Below are 20634 nucleotides of genomic sequence, written 5' to 3'. Positions count from 1 at the left end.
ATACCCCTGCTATAGTAACTATCTCCAGGGTAGGATTAGAATACCCCTGCTATAGTAACTTTACCTTCAGGGTAGGATTACAATACCCCTGCTATAGTAACTTTACCTACAGGGTAGGATTACAATACCCCTGCTATAGTAACTTTACCTACAGGGTAGGATTAGAATACCCCTGATATAGTAACTTTACCTCTGGTAGGATTAGAATACCCCTGCTATAGTAACTTTACCTCTGGTAGGATTAAAATACCCCTGCTATAGTAACTTTACCTCCAGGGTAGGATTAAAATACCCCTGCTATAGTAACTTTACCTCCAGGGTAGGATTAGAATACCCCTGCTATAGTAACTTTACCTCTGGTAGGATTAGAATATCCCTGCTATAGTAACTTTACCTACAGGGTAGGATTAGAATACCCCTGCTATAGTAACTTTACCTCCAGGGTAGGATTAGAATACCCCTGCTATAGTAACTTTACCTCTGGTAGGATTAGAATACCCCTGCTATAGTAACTTTACCTCTGGTAGGATTAAAATACCCCTGCTATAGTAACTTTACCTCCAGGGTAGGATTAGAATACCCCTGCTATAGTAACTTTACCTCTGGTAGGATTAGAATACCCCTGCTATAGTAACTTTACCTACAGGGTAGGATTAGAATACCCCTGCTATAGTAACTTTACCTCTGGTATGATTAGAATATCCCTGCTATAGTAACTTTATCTCCAGGGTAGGATTAGAATACCCCTGCTTTAGTAACTTTACCTCCAGGGTAGGATTAGAATACCCCTGCTATAGTAACTTTATCTCCAGGGTATGATTAGAATACCCCTGCTATAGTAACTTTACCTCTGGTAGGATTAGAATACCCCTGCTATAGTAACTTTACCTCTGGTATGATTAGAATACCCCTGCTATAGTAACTTTACCTACAGGGTAGGATTAGAATACCCCTGCTATAGTAACTTTACCTCTGGTAGGATTAGAATACCCCTGCTATAGTAACTTTACCTCTGGTAGGATTAGAATACCCCTGCTATAGTAATTTTACCTCTGGTAGGATTAGAATATCCCTGCTATAGTAACTTTACCTTCAGGGTAGGATTAGAATACCCCTGCTATAGTAACTATCTCCAGGGTAGGATTAGAATACCCCTGCTATAGTAACTTTACCTCTGGTAGGATTAGAATACCCCTGCTATAGTAACTTTACCTTCAGGGTAGGATTAGAATACCCCTGCTATAGTAACTTTACCTCTGGTAGGATTAGAATACCCCTGCTATAGTAACTTTACCTCCAGGGTAGGATTAGAATACCCCTGCTATAGTAACTTTACCTACAGGGTAGGATTAGAATACCCCTACTATAGTAACTTTATCTCTGGTAGGATTAGAATACCCCTGCTATAGTAACTTTATCTCCAGGGTAGGATTACAATACCCCTGCTATAGTAACTATCTCAAGGGTAGGATTAGAATACCCCTGCTATAGTAAATTTACCTACAGGGTATGATTCGAATACCCCTACTATAGTAACTTTACCTCTGGTAGGATTAGAATACCCCTGCTATAGTAACTTTATCTCCAGGGTATGATTAGAATACCCCTGCTATAGTAACTTTACCTACAGGGTAGGATTAGAATATCCCTGCTATAGTAACTTTACCTACAGGGTAGGATTAGAATACCCCTGCTATAGTAACTTTACCTCCAGGGTAGGATTAGAATACCCCTGCTATAGTAACTTTACCCCTGGTAGGATTAGAATACCCCTGCTATAGTAACTTTACCTCTGGTAGGATTAGAATACCCCTGCTATAGTAACTTTACCTCCAGGGTATGATTAGAATACCCCTGCTATAATAACTTTACCTACAGGGTATGATTAGAATACCCCTACTATAGTAACTTTACCTCTGGTAGGATTAGAATACCCCTGCTATAGTAACTTTACCTACAGGGTAGGATTAGAATATCCCTGCTATAGTAACTTTACCTCCAGGGTAGGATTAAAATAGCCCTGCTATAGTAACTTTACCTACAGGGTAGGATTAGAATACCACTGCTATAGTAACTTTATCTCCAGGGTAGGATTAGAATACCCCTTCTATAGTAACTTTACCTACAGGGTAGGATTAGAATACCGCTGCTATAGTAACTTTACCTCCAGGGTATGATTAGAATACCCCTACTATAGTAACTTTACCTCTGGTAGGATTAGAATACCCCTGCTATAGTAACTTTACCTCTGGTAGGATTAGAATACCCCTGCTATAGTAACTTTATCTCCAGGGTAGGATTACAATACCCCTGCTATAGTAACTATCTCAAGGGTAGGATTAGAATACCCCTGCTATAGTAAATTTACCTACAGGGTATGATTCGAATACCCCTACTATAGTAACTTTACCTCTGGTAGGATTAGAATACCCCTGCTATAGTAACTTTATCTCCAGGGTATGATTAGAATACCCCTGCTATAGTAACTTTACCTACAGGGTAGGATTAGAATATCCCTGCTATAGTAACTTTACCTCTGGTAGGATTAGAATACCCCTGCTATAGTAACTTTACCTCTGGTAGGATTAGAATACCCCTGCTATAGTAACTTTACCTCCAGGGTATGATTAGAATACCCCTGCTATAGTAACTTTACCTACAGGGTATGATTAGAATACCCCTACTATAGTAACTTTACCTCTGGTAGGATTAGAATACCCCTGCTATAGTAACTTTACCTCCAGGGTATGATTAGAATACCCCATGCTATAGTAACTTTACCTACAGGGTAGGATTAGAATACCCTGCTATAGTAACTTTACCTCCAGGGTATGATTAGAATACCCCTGCTATAGTAACTTTATCTCCAGGGTAGGATTAGAATACCCCTGCTATAGTAACTTTACCTCTGGTAGGATTAGAATACCCCTGCTATAGTAACTTTACCTACAGGGTAGGATTAGAATACCCCTACTATAGTAACTTTATCTCTGGTAGGATTAGAATACCCCTGCTATAGTAACTTTATCTCCAGGGTAGGATTACAATACCCCTAGTATAGTAACTTTACCTCCAGGGTAGGATTAAAATAGCCCTGCTATAGTAACTTTACCTACAGGGTAGGATTAGAATACCGCTGCTATAGTAACTTTATCTCCAGGGTAGGATTAGAATACCCCTTCTATAGTAACTTTACCTACAGGGTAGGATTAGAATACCGCTGCTATAGTAACTTTACCTCCAGGGTAGGATTAGAATACCCCTGCTATAGTAACTTTACCTCTGGTAGGATTAGAATACCCCTGCTATAGTAACTTTACCACCAGGGTAGGATTAGAATACCCCTGCTATAGTAACTATCTCAAGGGTAGGATTAGAATACCCCTGCTATAGTAACTTTACCTACAGGGTAGGATTAGAATACCCCTACTATAGTAACTTTATCTCTGGTAGGATTAGAATACCCCTGCTATAGTAACTTTATCTCAAAGGTAGGATTACAATACCCCTGCTATAGTAACTTTACCTCCAGGGTAGGATTAAAATAGCCCTGCTATAGTAACTTTACCTACAGGGTAGGATTAGAATACCACTGCTATAGTAACTTTATCTCCAGGGTAGGATTAGAATACCCCTTCTATAGTAACTTTACCTACAGGGTAGGATTAGAATACCGCTGCTATAGTAACTTTACCTCCAGGGTATGATTAGAATACCCCTACTATAGTAACTTTACCTCTGGTAGGATTAGAATACCCCTGCTATAGTAACTTTACCTCCAGGGTATGATTAGAATACCCCTGCTATAGTAACTTTACCTACAGGGTAGGATTAGAATATCCCTGCTATAGTAACTTTACCTACAGGGTAGGATTAGAATACCCCTGCTATAGTAACTTTACCTCCAGGGTAGGATTAGAATACCCCTGATATAGTAACTTTACCTCTGGTAGGATTAGAATACCCCTGCTATAGTAACTTTACCTCTGGTAGGATTAAAATACCCCTGCTATAGTAACTTTACCTCCAGGGTAGGATTAAAATACCCCTGCTATAGTAACTTTACCTCCAGGGTAGGATTAGAATACCCCTGCTATAGTAACTTTACCTCTGGTAGGATTAGAATATCCCTGCTATAGTAACTTTACCTACAGGGTAGGATTAGAATACCCCTGCTATAGTAACTTTACCTCCAGGGTAGGATTAGAATACCCCTGCTATAGTAACTTTACCTCTGGTAGGATTAGAATACCCCTGCTATAGTAACTTTACCTCTGGTAGGATTAAAATACCCCTGCTATAGTAACTTTACCTCCAGGGTAGGATTAGAATACCCCTGCTATAGTAACTTTACCTCTGGTAGGATTAGAATACCCCTGCTATAGTAACTTTACCTACAGGGTAGGATTAGAATACCCCTGCTATAGTAACTTTACCTCCAGGGTAGGATTAGAATACCCCTGCTATAGTAACTTTACCTACAGGGTAGGATTAGAATACCCCTACTATAGTAACTTTATCTCTGGTAGGATTAGAATACCCCTGCTATAGTAACTTTATCTCCAGGGTAGGATTACAATACCCCTGCTATAGTAACTATCTCAAGGGTAGGATTAGAATACCCCTGCTATAGTAAATTTACCTACAGGGTATGATTCGAATATCCCTGCTATAGTAACTTTACCTCTGGTAGGATTAGAATACCCCTGCTATAGTAACTTTATCTCCAGGGTATGATTAGAATACCCCTGCTATAGTAACTTTACCTACAGGGTAGGATTAGAATATCCCTGCTATAGTAACTTTACCTACAGGGTAGGATTAGAATACCCCTGCTATAGTAACTTTACCTCCAGGGTAGGATTAGAATACCCCTGCTATAGTAACTTTACCTATGGTAGGATTATAATACCCCTGCTATAGTAACTTTACCTCCAGGGTATGATTAGAATACCCCTGCTATAGTAACTTTACCTACAGGGTAGGATTAGAATATCCCTGCTATAGTAACTTTACCTACAGGGTAGGATTAGAATACCCCTGCTATAGTAACTTTATCTCCAGGGTAGGATTAGAATACCCCTGCTATAGTAACTATCTCCAGGGTAGGATTAGAATACCCCTGCTATAGTAACTTTACCTCTGGTAGGATTAGAATACCCCTGCTATAGTAACTTTACCTCTGGTAGGATTAGAATACCCCTGCTATAGTAACTTTACCTCCAGGGTAGGATTAGAATACCCCTGCTATAGTAACTATCTCAAGGGTAGGATTAGAATACCCCTGCTATAGTAACTTTACCTACAGGGTAGGATTAGAATACCCCTACTATAGTAACTTTATCTCTGGTAGGATTAGAATACCCCTGCTATAGTAACTTTATCTCCAGGGTAGGATTACAATACCCCTAGTATAGTAACTTTACCTCCAGGGTAGGATTAAAATAGCCCTGCTATAGTAACTTTACCTACAGGGTAGGATTAGAATACCGCTGCTATAGTAACTTTATCTCCAGGGTAGGATTAGAATACCCCTTCTATAGTAACTTTACCTACAGGGTAGGATTAGAATACCGCTGCTATAGTAACTTTACCTCCAGGGTAGGATTAGAATACCCCTGCTATAGTAACTTTACCTCTGGTAGGATTAGAATACCCCTGCTATAGTAACTTTACCACCAGGGTAGGATTAGAATACCCCTGCTATAGTAACTATCTCAAGGGTAGGATTAGAATACCCCTGCTATAGTAACTTTACCTACAGGGTAGGATTAGAATACCCCTACTATAGTAACTTTATCTCTGGTAGGATTAGAATACCCCTGCTATAGTAACTTTATCTCCAGGGTAGGATTACAATACCCCTGCTATAGTAACTTTACCTCCAGGGGTAGGATTAAATAGCCCTGCTATAGTAACTTTACCTACAGGGTAGGATTAGAATACCACTGCTATAGTAACTTTATCTCCAGGGTAGGATTAGAATACCCTTCTATAGTAACTTTACCTACAGGGTAGGATTAGAATACAGCTGCTATAGTAACTTTACCTCCAGGGTATGATTAGAATACCCTACTATAGTAACTTTACCTCTGGTAGGATTAGAATACCCCTGCTATAGTAACTTTACCTCCAGGGTATGATTAGAATACCCCTGCTATAGTAACTTTACCTACAGGGTAGGATTAGAATATCCCTGCTATAGTAACTTTACCTACAGGGTAGGATTAGAATACCCCTGCTATAGTAACTTTACCTCCAGGGTAGGATTAGAATACCCCTGATATAGTAACTTTACCTCTGGTAGGATTAGAATACCCCTGCTATAGTAACTTTACCTCCAGGGTAGGATTAAAATACCCCTGCTATAGTAACTTTACCTCCAGGGTAGGATTAGAATACCCCTGCTATAGTAACTTTACCTCTGGTAGGATTAGAATATCCCTGCTATAGTAACTTTACCTACAGGGTAGGATTAGAATACCCCTGCTATAGTAACTTTACCTCCAGGGTAGGATTAGAATACCCCTGCTATAGTAACTTTACCTCTGGTAGGATTAGAATACCCCTGCTATAGTAACTTTACCTCTGGTAGGATTAAAATACCCCTGCTATAGTAACTTTACCTCCAGGGTAGGATTAGAATACCCCTGCTATAGTAACTTTACCTCTGGTAGGATTAGAATACCCCTGCTATAGTAACTTTACCTACAGGGTAGGATTAGAATACCCCTGCTATAGTAACTTTACCTCCAGGGTAGGATTAGAATACCCCTGCTATAGTAACTTTACCTACAGGGTAGGATTAGAATACCCCTACTATAGTAACTTTATCTCTGGTAGGATTAGAATACCCCTGCTATAGTAACTTTATCTCCAGGGTAGGATTACAATACCCCTGCTATAGTAACTATCTCAAGGGTAGGATTAGAATACCCCTGCTATAGTAAATTTACCTACAGGGTATGATTCGAATACCCCTGCTATAGTAACTTTACCTCTGGTAGGATTAGAATACCCCTGCTATAGTAACTTTATCTCCAGGGTATGATTAGAATACCCCTGCTATAGTAACTTTACCTACAGGGTAGGATTAGAATATCCCTGCTATAGTAACTTTACCTACAGGGTAGGATTAGAATACCCCTGCTATAGTAACTTTACCTCCAGGGTAGGATTAGAATACCCCTGCTATAGTAACTTTACCTACAGGGTAGGATTAGAATATCCCTGCTATAGTAACTTTACCTACAGGGTAGGATTAGAATACCCCTGCTATAGTAACTTTATCTCCAGGGTAGGATTAGAATACCCCTGCTATAGTAACTATCTCCAGGGTAGGATTAAAATACCCCTGCTATAGTAACTTTACCTCTGGTAGGATTAGAATACCCCTGCTATAGTAACTTTACCTCCAGGGTATGATTAGAATACCCCTGCTATAGTAACTTTACCTACAGGGTAGGATTAGAATATCCCTGCTATAGTAACTTTACCTACAGGGTAGGATTAGAATACCCCTGCTATAGTAACTTTATCTCCAGGGTAGGATTAGAATACCCCTGCTATAGTAACTATCTCCAGGGTAGGATTAAAATACCCCTGCTATAGTAACTTTACCTCTGGTAGGATTAGAATACCCCTGCTATAGTAACTTTACCTCCAGGGTATGATTAGAATACCCCTGCTATAGTAACTTTACCTCCAGGGTAGGATTAAAATACCCCTGCTATAGTAACTTTACCTCTGGTAGGATTAGAATACCCCTGCTATAGTAACTTTACCTCCAGGGTAGGATTAGAATACCCCTGCTATAGTAACTATCTCAAGGGTAGGATTAGAATACCCCTGCTATAGTAACTTTACCTACAGGGTAGGATTATAATACCCCTACTATAGTAACTTTATCTCTGGTAGGATTAGAATACCCCTGCTATAATAACTTTATCTCCAGGGTAGGATTACAATACCCCTAGTATAGTAACTTTACCTCCAGGGTAGGATTAAAATAGCCCTGCTATAGTAACTTTACCTACAGGGTAGGATTAGAATACCGCTGCTATAGTAACTTTATCTCCAGGGTAGGATTAGAATACCCCTTCTATAGTAACTTTACCTACAGGGTAGGATTAGAATACCGCTGCTATAGTAACTTTACCTCCAGGGTAGGATTAGAATACCCCTGCTATAGTAACTTTACCTCTGGTAGGATTAGAATACCCCTGCTATAGTAACTTTACCTCTGGTAGGATTAGAATACCCCTGCTATAGTAACTTTACCACCAGGGTAGGATTAGAATACCCCTGCTATAGTAACTATCTCAAGGGTAGGATTAGAATACCCCTGCTATAGTAACTTTACCTACAGGGTAGGATTAGAATACCCCTACTATAGTAACTTTATCTCTGGTAGGATTAGAATACCCCTGCTATAGTAACTTTATCTCCAGGGTAGGATTACAATACCCCTGCTATAGTAACTTTACCTCCAGGGTAGGATTAAAATAGCCCTGCTATAGTAACTTTACCTACAGGGTAGGATTAGAATACCACTGCTATAGTAACTTTATCTCCAGGGTAGGATTAGAATACCCCTTCTATAGTAACTTTACCTACAGGGTAGGATTAGAATACCGCTGCTATAGTAACTTTACCTCCAGGGTATGATTAGAATACCCCTACTATATTAACTTTACCTCTGGTAGGATTAGAATACCCCTGCTATAGTAACTTTACCTCCAGGGTATGATTAGAATACCCCTGCTATAGTAACTTTACCTACATGGTAGGATTAGAATATCCCTGCTATAGTAACTTTACCTACAGGGTAGGATTAGAATACCCCTGCTATAGTAACTTTACCTCTGGTAGGATTAGAATACCCCTGCTATAGTAACTTTACCTCCAGGGTAGGATTAGAATACCCCTGCTATAGTAACTTTACCTCCAGGGTAGGATTAGAATACCGCTGCTATAGTAACTTTACCTCTGGTAGGATTAGAATACCCCTGCTATAGTAACTTTACCTCCAGGGTAGGATTAGAATACCCCTGCTATAGTAACTATCTCAAGGGTAGGATTAGAATACCCCTACTATAGTAACTTTATCTCTGGTAGGATTAGAATACCCCTGCTATAGTAACTTTATCTCCAGGGTAGGATTACAATACCCTGCTATAGTAACTATCTCAAAGGTAGGATTAGAATACCCCTGCTATAGTAAATTTACCTACAGGGTATGATTAGAATACCCCTGCTATAGTAACTTTACCTACAGGGTAGGATTAGAATATCCCTGCTATATGAACTTTACCTACAGGGTAGGATTAGAATACCCCTGCTATAGTAACTTTACCTCCAGGGTAGGATTAGAATACCCCTGCTATAGTAACTTTACCTACAGGGTAGGATTAGAATACCCCTACTATAGTAACTTTACCTCTGGTAGGATTAGAATACCCCTGCTATAGTAACTTTACCTCTGGTAGGATTAGAATACCCCTGCTATAGTAACTTTACCTCCAGGGTATGATTAGAATACCCCTGCTATAGTAACTTTACCTACAGGGTAGGATTAGAATACCGCTGCTATAGTAACTTTACCTCCAGGGTATGATTAGAATACCCCTACTATAGTAACTTTACCTCTGGTAGGATTAGAATACCCCTGCTATAGTAACTTTACCTCCAGGGTATGATTAGAATACCCCTGCTATAGTAACTTTACCTACAGGGTAGGATTAGAATATCCCTGCTATAGTAACTTTACCTCTGGTAGGATTAGAATACCCCTGCTATATTAACTTTACCTCTGGTAGGATTAGAATACCCCTGCTATAGTAACTTTACCTCCAGGGTATGATTAGAATACCCCTGCTATAGTAACTTTACCTACAGGGTAGGATTAGAATATCCCTGCTATATGAACTTTACCTAGAGGGTAGGATTAGAATACCCCTGCTATAGTAACTTTACCTCCAGGGTAGGATTAGAATACCCCTGCTATAGTAACTTTACCTACAGGGTAGGATTAGAATACCCCTACTATAGTAACTTTACCTCTGGTAGGATTAGAATACCCCTGCTATAGTAACTTTACCTCTGGTAGGATTAGAATACCCCTGCTATAGTAACTTTACCTCCAGGGTATGATTAGAATACCCCTGCTATAGTAACTTTACCTACAGGGTAGGATTAGAATACCGCTGCTATAGTAACTTTACCTCCAGGGTATGATTAGAATACCCCTACTATAGTAACTTTACCTCTGGTAGGATTAGAATACCCCTGCTATAGTAACTTTACCTCCAGGGTATGATTAGAATACCCCTGCTATAGTAACTTTACCAACAGGGTAGGATTAGAATATCCCTGCTATAGTAACTTTACCTCTGGTAGGATTAGAATACCCCTGCTATATTAACTTTACCTCTGGTAGGATTAGAATACCCCTGCTATAGTAACTTTACCTCCAGGGTATGATTAGAATACCCCTGCTATAGTAACTTTACCTCCAGGGTAGGATTAGAATACCCCTGCTATAGTAATTATCTCCAGGGTAGGAAAAGAATACCCCTGCTATAGTAACTTTACCTCCAGGGTAGGATTAAAATACCCCTGCTATAGTAACTTTACCTCCAGGGTAGGATTAAAATACCCCTGCTATAGTAACTTTATCTCTGGTAGGATTAGAATACCCCTGCTATAGTAACTTTACCTCTGGTAGGATTAGAATACCCCTGCTATAGTAACTATCTCAAGGGTAGGATTAGAATACCCCTACTATAGTAACTTTATCTCTGGTAGGATTAGAATACCCCTGCTATAGTAACTTTATCTCCAGGGTAGGATTACAATACCCCTGCTATAGTAACTATCTCAAGGGTAGGATTAGAATACCCCTGCTATAGTAAATTTACCTACAGGGTATGATTAGAATACCCCTGCTATAGTAACTTTACCTACAGGGTAGGATTAGAATATCCCTGCTATATGAACTTTACCTACAGGGTAGGATTAGAATACCCCTGCTATAGTAACTTTACCTCCAGGGTAGGATTAGAATACCCCTGCTATAGTAACTTTACCTACAGGGTAGGATTAGAATACCCCTGCTATAGTAACTTTACCTCTGGTAGGATTAGAATACCCCTGCTATAGTAACTTTACCTCTGGTAGGATTAGAATACCCCTGCTATAGTAACTTTACCTCCAGGGTATGATTAGAATACCCCTGCTATAGTAACTTTACCTACAGGGTAGGATTAGAATATCCCTGCTATAGTAACTTTACCTCTGGTAGGATTAGAATACCCCTGCTATATTAACTTTACCTCTGGTAGGATTAGAATACCCCTGCTATAGTAACTTTACCTCCAGGGTATGATTAGAATACCCCTGCTATAGTAACTTTACCTACAGGGTAGGATTAGAATATCCCTGCTATAGTAACTTTACCTACAGGGTAGGATTAGAATATCCCTGCTATAGTAACTTTACCTCCAGGGTAGGATTAAAATACCCCTGCTATAGTAACTTTACCTCCAGGGTAGGATTAAAATACCCCTGCTATAGTAACTTTATCTCTGGTAGGATTAGAAAACCCCTGCTATAGTAACTTTATCTCCAGGGTAGGATTAAAATACCCCTGCTATAGTAACTTTACCTCCAGGGTATGATTAGAATACCCCTGCTATAGTAACTTTACCTCTGGTAGGATTAGAATACCCCTGCTATAGTAACTTTATTTCCAGGGTAGGATTAAAATACCCCTGCTATCGTAACTTTACCTCCAGGGTAGGATTAGAATACCCCTGCTATAGTAACTTTACCTACAGGGTAGGATTAGAATACCCCTGCTATAGTAACTTTACCCTCCAGGGTAGGATTAGAATACCCCGGCTATAGTAACTTTACCTCTGGTAGGATTAAAATACCCCTGCTATAGTAACTTTACCTCCAGGGTATGATTAGAATACCCCTGCTATAGTAACTTTACCTACAGGGTAGGATTAGAATATCCCTGCTATAGTAACTTTACCTACAGGGTAGGATTAGAATATCCCTGCTATAGTAACTTTACCTACAGGGTAGGATTAGAATATCCCTGCTATAGTAACTTTACCTCCAGGGTAGGATTAAAATACCCCTGCTATAGTAACTTTACCTCCAGGGTAGGATTAAAATACCCCTGCTATAGTAACTTTATCTCTGGTAGGATTAGAAAACCCCTGCTATAGTAACTTTATCTCCAGGGTAGGATTAAAATACCCCTGCTATAGTAACTTTACCTCCAGGGTATGATTAGAATACCCCTACTATAGTAACTTTACCTCTGGTAGGATTAGAAAACCCCTGCTATAGTAACTTTACCTCCAAGGTATGATTAGAATACCCCTGCTATAGTAACTTTACCTACAGGGTAGGATTAGAATATCCCTGCTATAGTAACTTTACCTCTGGTAGGATTAGAATACCCCTGCTATGTTAACTTTACCTCTGGTAGGATTAGAATACCCCTGCTATAGTAACTTTACCTCCAGGGTATGATTAGAATACCCCTGCTATAGTAACTTTACCTACAGGGTAGGATTAGAATATCCCTGCTATAGTAACTTTACCTACAGGGTAGGATTAGAATATCCCTGCTATAGTAACTTTACCTCCAGGGTAGGATTAAAATACCCCTGCTATAGTAACTTTACCTCCAGGGTAGGATTAAAATACCCCTGCTATAGTAACTTTATCTCTGGTAGGATTAGAAAACCCCTGCTATAGTAACTTTATCTCCAGGGTAGGATTAAAATACCCCTGCTATAGTAACTTTACCTCCAGGGTATGATTAGAATACCCCTGCTATAGTAACTTTACCTCTGGTAGGATTAGAATACCCCTGCTATAGTAACTTTATTTCCAGGGTAGGATTAGAATACCCCTGCTATAGTAACTTTACTCCAGGGTAGGATTAGAATACCCTCTGCTATAGTAACTTTACCTACAGGGTAGGATTAGAATACCCCTGCTATAGTAACTTTACCCTCCAGGGTAGGATTAGAATACCCCGGCTATAGTAACTTTACCTCTGGTAGGATTAAAATACCCCTGCTATAGTAACTTTACCTCCAGGGTATGATTAGAATACCCCTGCTATAGTAACTTAGAATACCTACAGGGTAGGATTAGAATACCCTGCTATAGTAACTTTACCTACAGGGTAGGATTAAAATACCCCTGCTATAGTAACTTTACCTCCAGGGTAGGATTAAAATACCCCTGCTATAGTAACTTTATCTCTGGTAGGATTAGAAACCCCTGCTATAGTAACTTTATCTCCAGGGTAGGATTAAAATACCCTGCTATAGTAACTTTACCTCAGGGTAGGATTAGAATACCCCTGCTATAGTAACTTTACCTCTGGTAGGATTAGAATACCCCTGCTATAGTAACTTTATTTCCAGGGTAGGATTAAAATACCCCTGCTATAGTAACTTTACCTCCAGGGTAGATTAGTAATACCCCCTGCTATAGTAACTTTACCTACAGGGTAGGATTAGAATACCCCTGCTATAGTAACTTTACCTCAGGGTAGGATTAGAATACCCTGCTATAGCTATAGTAACTTTACCTCTGGTAGGATTAAAATACCCCTGCTATAGTAACTTTACCTCCAGGGTATGATTAGAATACCCCTGCTATAGTAACTTTACCTACAGGGTAGGATTAGAATATCCTGCTATAGTAACTTTACCTACAGGGTAGGATTAGAATATCCCTGCTATAGTAACTTTACCTACCAGGGTAGGATTAGAATATCCCTGCTATAGTAACTTTACCTCCAGGGTAGGATTAAAATACCCCTGCTATAGTAATTTACCTCCAGGGTAGGATTAAAATACCCCTGCTATAGTAACTTTATCTCTGGTAGGATTAGAATACCCCTGCTATAGTAACTTTATCTCAGGGTAGGATTAAAATACCCCTGCTATAGTAACTTTACCTCCAGGGTATGATTAGAATACCCCTGCTATAGTAACTACCTCTGGTAGGATTAGAATACCCCTGCTATAGTAACTTTATTTCCAGGGTAGGATTAGAATACCCTGCTATAGTAACTTTACCTCCAGGGTAGGATTAGAATACCCCTGCTATAGTAACTTTACCTACAGGGTAGGATTAGAATACCCCTGCTATAGTAACTTTACCTCCAGGGTAGGATTAGAATACCCCTGCTATAGTAACTTTACCTCTGGGGTAGGATTAAAATACCCCTGCTATAGTAACTTTACCTCCAGGGTATGATTAGAATACCCCTGCTATAGTAACTTTACCTCCAGGGTAGGATTAGAATACCCCTGCTATAGTAACTTTACCTACAGGGTAGGATTAGAATACCCCTGCTATAGTAACTTTACCCTCCAGGGTAGGATTAGAATACCCTGCTATAGTAACTTTACCTCTGGTAGGATTAAAATACCCCTGCTATAGTAACTTTACCTCCAGGGTATGATTAGAATACCCCTGCTATAGTAACTTTACCTACAGGGTAGGATTAGAATATCCCTGCTATAGTAACTTTACCTACAGGGTAGGATTAGAATATCCCTGCTATAGTAACTTTACCTACAGGGTAGGATTAGAATATCCCTGCTATAGTAACTTTACCTCCAGGGTAGGATTAAAATACCCCTGCTATAGTAACTTTACCTCCAGGGTAGGATTAAAATACCCCTGCTATAGTAACTTTATCTCTGGTAGGATTAGAAAACCCCTGCTATAGTAACTTTATCTCCAGGGTAGGATTAAAATACCCCTGCTATAGTAACTTTACCTCCAGGGTATGATTAGAATACCCCTGCTATAGTAACTTTACCTCTGGTAGGATTAGAATACCCCTGCTATAGTAACTTTATTTCCAGGGTAGGATTAAAATACCCCTGCTATCGTAACTTTACCTCCAGGGTAGGATTAGAATACCCCTGCTATAGTAACTTTACCTACAGGGTAGGATTAGAATACCCCTGCTATAGTAACTTTACCTCCAGGGTAGGATTAGAATACCCCTGCTATAGTAACTTTTTTACCTCTGCTATAGTAGGGTATGATTAAAATACCCCTGCTATAGTCCAGGGTACCCTGCTATAGTAACTTTACCTACAGGGTAGGATTAGAATATCCCTGCTATAGTAACTTTACCTACAGGGTAGGATTAGAATACCCCTGCTATAGTAACTTTATCTCAGGGTAGGATTAGAATACCCTGCTATAGTAACTTTACCTCTGGGGATTAGAATACCCCTGCTATAGTAACTTTACCTCCAGGGTAGGATTAGAATACCCCTGCTATAGTAACTTTACCTCCAGGGTAGGATTAGAATACCCCTGCTATAGTAACTTTACCTACAGGGTTAGAATACCCCTGCTATAGAACTTTACCTCTGGTAGGATTAGAATACCCTGCTATAGTAACTTTACCTCCAGGGTAGGATTAGAATACCCCTGCTATAGTAACTTTACCTCTGGTAGGATTAGAATACCCCTGCTATAGTAACTTTACCTCCAGGGTAGGATTAGAATACCCCTGCTATAGTAACTTTACCTACAGGGTAGGATTAGAATATCCCTGCTATAGTAACTTTACCTCAGGGTAGGATTAGAATATCCCTGCTATAGTAACTTTACCTACAGGGTAGGATTAGAATATCCCTGCTATAGTAACTTTACCTCCAGGGTAGGATTAAAATACCCCTGCTATAGTAACTTTACCTCCAGGGTAGGATTAGAATACCCTGCTATAGTAACTTTATCTCTGGGTAGGATTAGAAAACCCTGCTATAGTAACTTTATCTCCAGGGTAGGATTAAAATACCCCTGCTATAGTAACTTTACCTCCAGGGTATGATTAGAATACCCCTGCTATAGTAACTTTACCTCTGGTAGGATTAGAATACCCCTGCTATAGTAACTTTATTTCCAGGGTAGGATTAAAATACCCCTGCTATCGTAACTTTACCTCCAGGGTAGGATTAGAATACCCCTGCTATAGTAACTTTACCTACAGGGTAGGATTAGAATACCCCTGCTATAGTAACTTTACCCTCCAGGGTAGGATTAGAATACCCCGGCTATAGTAACTTTACCTCTGGTAGGATTAAAATACCCCTGCTATAGTAACTTTACCTCCAGGGTATGATTAGAATACCCCTGCTATAGTAACTTTACCTACAGGGTAGGATTAGAATATCCCTGCTATAGTAACTTTACCTACAGGGTAGGTAACTTTACCTCTGGGGTAGGATTAGAATACCCCTGCTATAGTAACTTTACCTCTGGATAGAATTGCTAGTAATACCCTGGGTAGGATTAGAATACCCCTGCTATAGTAACTTTACCTCCAGGGTAGGATTAGAATATCCCTGCTATAGTAACTTTACCTACAGGGTAGGATTAGAATACCCCTGCTATAGTAACTTTACCTCTGGTAGGATTAGAATACCCCTGCTATAGTAACTTTACCTACAGGGTAGGATTAGAATACCCCTGCTATAGTACCTTTATCTCCAGGGTAGGATTAGAATACCCCTGCTATAGTAACTTTACCTACAGGTAGGATTAGAATACCCCTGCTATAGTAACTTTACCTCTGGTAGGATTAGAATACCCCTGCTATATTAACTTTACCTCAGGGTAGGATTAGAATACCCCTGCTATAGTAACTTTACCTACAGGGTAGGATTAGAATACCCCTGCTATAGTAACTTTACCTACAGGGTAGGATTAGAATACCCCTGCTATATTAACTTTATCTCTGGTAGGATTAGAGATACCCCTGCTATAGTAACTTTACCTCCAGGGTATTAGATTAGAATAGGATTAGAATACCCCTGCTATAGTAACTTTACCTCCAGGGTAGGATTAGAATACCCTGCTATAGTAACTTTACCTCCAGGTAGGATTAGAATACCCCTGCTATAGTAACTTTACCTCCAGGGTATTAAATTAGAATACCCCCTGCTATAGTAACTTTACCTCCAGGGTAGGATTAGAATATCCCTGCTATAGTAACTTTACCTCCAGGGTAGGATTAGAATACCCCTGCTATAGTAACTTTACCTCTGGTAGGATTAGAATACCCCTGCTATAGTAACTTTACCTCCAGGGTAGGATTAGAATACCCCTGCTATAGTAACTTTATCTCCAGGTTAGGATTAGAATACCCCTGCTATAGTAACTTTACCTCCAGGGTAGGATTAAAATACCCCTGCTATAGTAACTTTACCTCCAGGGTAGGTTTAGAATACCCCTGCTATAGTAACTATCTCCAGGGTAGGATTAAAATACCCCTGCTATAGTAACTTTACCTCCAGGGTAGGATTAAAATACCCCTGCTATAGTAACTTTACCTACAGGGTAGGATTAGAATACCCCTGCTATAGTAACTTTACCTCTGGTAGGATTAGAATACCCCTGCTATAGTAACTTTACCTCCAGGGTAGGTTTAGAATACCCCTGCTATAGTAACTTTACCTCCAGGGTAGGATTCGAATACCCCTGCTATAGTAACTTTACCTACAGGGTAGGATTAGAATATCCCTGCTATAGTAACTTTACCTCCAGGGTAGGATTAGAATACCCCTGCTATAGTAACTTTACCTCTGGTAGGATTAGAATACCCCTGCTATAGTAACTTTACTTCTGGTAGGATTAGAATACCCCTGCTATAGTAACTTTACCTACAGGGTAGGATTAGAATACCCCTACTATAGTAACTTTACCTCTGGTAGGATTAGAATACCCCTGCTATAGTAACTTTACCTCCAGGGTATGATTAGAATACCCCTGCTATAGTAACTTTACCTACAGGGTAGGATTAGAATATCCCTGCTATAGTAACTTTACCTACAGGGTAGGATTAGAATACCCCTGCTATAGTAAATTTACCTCTGGTAGGATTAGAATACCTCTGCTATAGTAACTTTACCTACAGGGTAGGATTAGAATACCCCTGCTATAGTAACTATCTCCAGGTTAGGATTAAATACCCCTACTATAGTAACTTTACCTTCAGGGTAGGATTAAAATACCCCTGCTATAGTAACTTTACCTCCAGGGTAGGTTTAGAATACCCCTGCTATAGTAACTATCTCCAGGGTAGGATTAAAATACCCCTGCTATAGTAACTTTACCTCCAGGGTAGGATTAAAATACCCCTGCTATAGTAACTTTACCTACAGGGTAGGATTAGAATACCCCTGCTATAGTAACTTTACCTCTGGTAGGATTAGAATACCCCTGCTATAGTAACTTTACCTCCAGGGTAGGTTTAGAATACCCCTGCTATAGTAACTTTACCTCCAGGGTAGGATTCGAATACCCCTGCTATAGTAACTTTACCTACAGGGTAGGATTAGAATATCCCTGCTATAGTAACTTTACCTCCAGGGTAGGATTAGAATACCCCTGCTATAGTAACTTTACCTCTGGTAGGATTAGAATACCCCTGCTATAGTAACTTTACTTCTGGTAGGATTAGAATACCCCTGCTATAGTAACTTTACCTCTGGTAGGTTTAGAATACCCCTGCTATAGTAACTTTACCTCTGGTAGGATTAGAATACCCCTGCTTTTGTAACTTTATCTCCAGGGTAGGATTAGAATACCCCTGCTATAGTAACTATCTCCAGGGTAGGATTAAAATACCCCAGCTATAGTAACTTTACCTCCAGGGTAGGTTTAGAATACCCCTGCTATAGTAACTTTACCTCCAGGGTAGGATTAGAATACCCCTGCTATAGTAACTTTATCTCCAGGGTAGGATTACAATACCCCTGCTATAGTAACTTTACCTCCAGGGTATGATTAGAATACCCCTGCTATAGTAACTTTACCTCCAGGGTATGATTAGAATATCCCTGCTATAGTAACTTTATTTCCAGGGTAGGATTACAATACCCCTGCTATAGTAACTTTACCTCCAGGGTATGATTAGAATACCCCTGCTATAGTAACTTTACCTCCAGGGTATGATTAGAATATCCCTGCTATAGTAACTTTATCTCCAGGGTAGGATTAGAATACCCCTGCTATAGTAACTTTACCTCTGGTATGATTAGAATACCCCTGCTATAGTAACTTTACCTCTGGTAGGATTAGAATACCCCTGCTATAGTAACTTTACCTCTGGTAGGATTAGAATACCCCTGCTATAGTAACTTTACCTACAGGGTAGGATTAGAATACCCCTGCTATAGTAACTATCTCCAGGGTAGGATTAAAATACCCCTGCTATAGTAACTATCTCCAGGGTAGGATTAAAATACCCCTGCTATAGTAACTATCTCCAGGGTAGGATTAAAATACCCCTGCTATAGTAACTATCTCCAGGGTAGGATTAGAATACCCCTGCTATAGTAACTTTATCTCAAGGGTAGGATTAGAATAGCCCTGCTATAGTAACTTTATCTCCAGGGTATGATTAAAATACCCCTGCTATAGTCACTCTACCTCTGGTTGATGGATATGGGTCTGTAGAGGGCTGTCAGAGTGACAGGGCACTCATAGGAGACCTGCTCTTTCACATCCCTGAAAGACACAGCCATGGGAATCTGCTCTCGCATCACCAACACATAGTACACCTGGGAGTGGTTTTGAAAGAGACATTCTTTAATCCATCAGGAATTACTGAATATTTGATGTATCATTATATCTAAAGTACAAAGATTTAGCAAAGGTTTCCATAAAAAATGTTGCCAGTACAGTAGCAGTTTGTGTAATTACCTGAGAATTGCTGCCATCAGCTGACAAGACCTTGATACTGACGACAGTTTCTCCAACAGTCAATGGAGAAGGTTGAGGATCACTTTCTTCATTGACTGAAACTTTCATGTTTTTATCAGGAACTTTGGGAAGTATGGTCACCGAATTACAGTAGAAAGGAACTGTGCCTAAATGAAAAGATTACCATTTTTTTTTATATATAAACAGCACATTATATAAGTCATAGAATAAAATTGAAAACATACTTTATTTTCATATATCTTTTTTTTTTATGCATATCCACTTACTTGAGTAATCATAGATGTTTCCTGAAAATGTAGGTTGTAATTGAACATTTCCTTCAATTGTAAGGTCACTCAACTCTGCAGTCCTCGCAGACAGTTTTGTGACCTCAATGCAATATTTTTTGGAGGTGCCATCCTCGGCTCCCACCTCTATTTCAACCAAATTCAACCCATCATTCAGTTTGATGGACTTTGAGCCATCACCACAACGCTGAAAATGTCAAATGTATTGATTTGCAAGAGCACGAAGAACAAATTATGTGCCTAGTACACAGTGTAGGATATCTTATAGTATTTAAAAATATATATATTCGCATCCAAACGTTACTTACGATTTTATAACAGGCTCCGCAGTCACTTGTGAGCAGGTCCAATGTAACCTGGTCGACATCGCTTGCAACAGTAACTTTATAAGTTGTTACATCTGCTTTGAACGCAGGCTGCAACGTCTGTCCCGAAATTGCAAGCTTCTCCAAATCACAATTGTCCATTTGAGCTTTTCTTTTTAAAGCTTTTTGAAACTGTTTTTGTTCTAGGATTTCTGTAAACAGTCGCATTTACACTGACGGCCTGACAT

The 20634-nt window shown here is 39.6% G+C and overlaps 1 protein-coding gene across 1 annotated transcript in view; it reads right to left on the bottom strand.

Moving 5' to 3' along the window:
• LOC115124639 (uncharacterized) overlaps positions 1–20262 on the bottom strand; it is a 51680-nt gene extending 31418 nt beyond the window's left edge. The window contains exons 1-3 of the mRNA XM_065002332.1: positions 20061–20262; positions 19774–19940; positions 19501–19631 (exon numbers count right to left, since the gene is read on the bottom strand). Coding sequence (XP_064858404.1) covers positions 19501–19631; positions 19774–19881 — 239 coding nt within the window. The 5' untranslated portion in view covers positions 19882–19940; positions 20061–20262. The remainder of the gene's footprint in view (positions 1–19500; positions 19632–19773; positions 19941–20060) is intronic.
• Between the last annotated feature and the right edge of the window lie 372 nt (positions 20263–20634).

The sequence above is a fragment of the Oncorhynchus nerka genome, linkage group LG16, assembly GCF_034236695.1.
Source record: "Oncorhynchus nerka isolate Pitt River linkage group LG16, Oner_Uvic_2.0, whole genome shotgun sequence".
Lineage (NCBI taxonomy): Eukaryota > Metazoa > Chordata > Actinopteri > Salmoniformes > Salmonidae > Oncorhynchus > Oncorhynchus nerka.
This window is presented reverse-complemented; position numbering and strand designations above follow the sequence as displayed.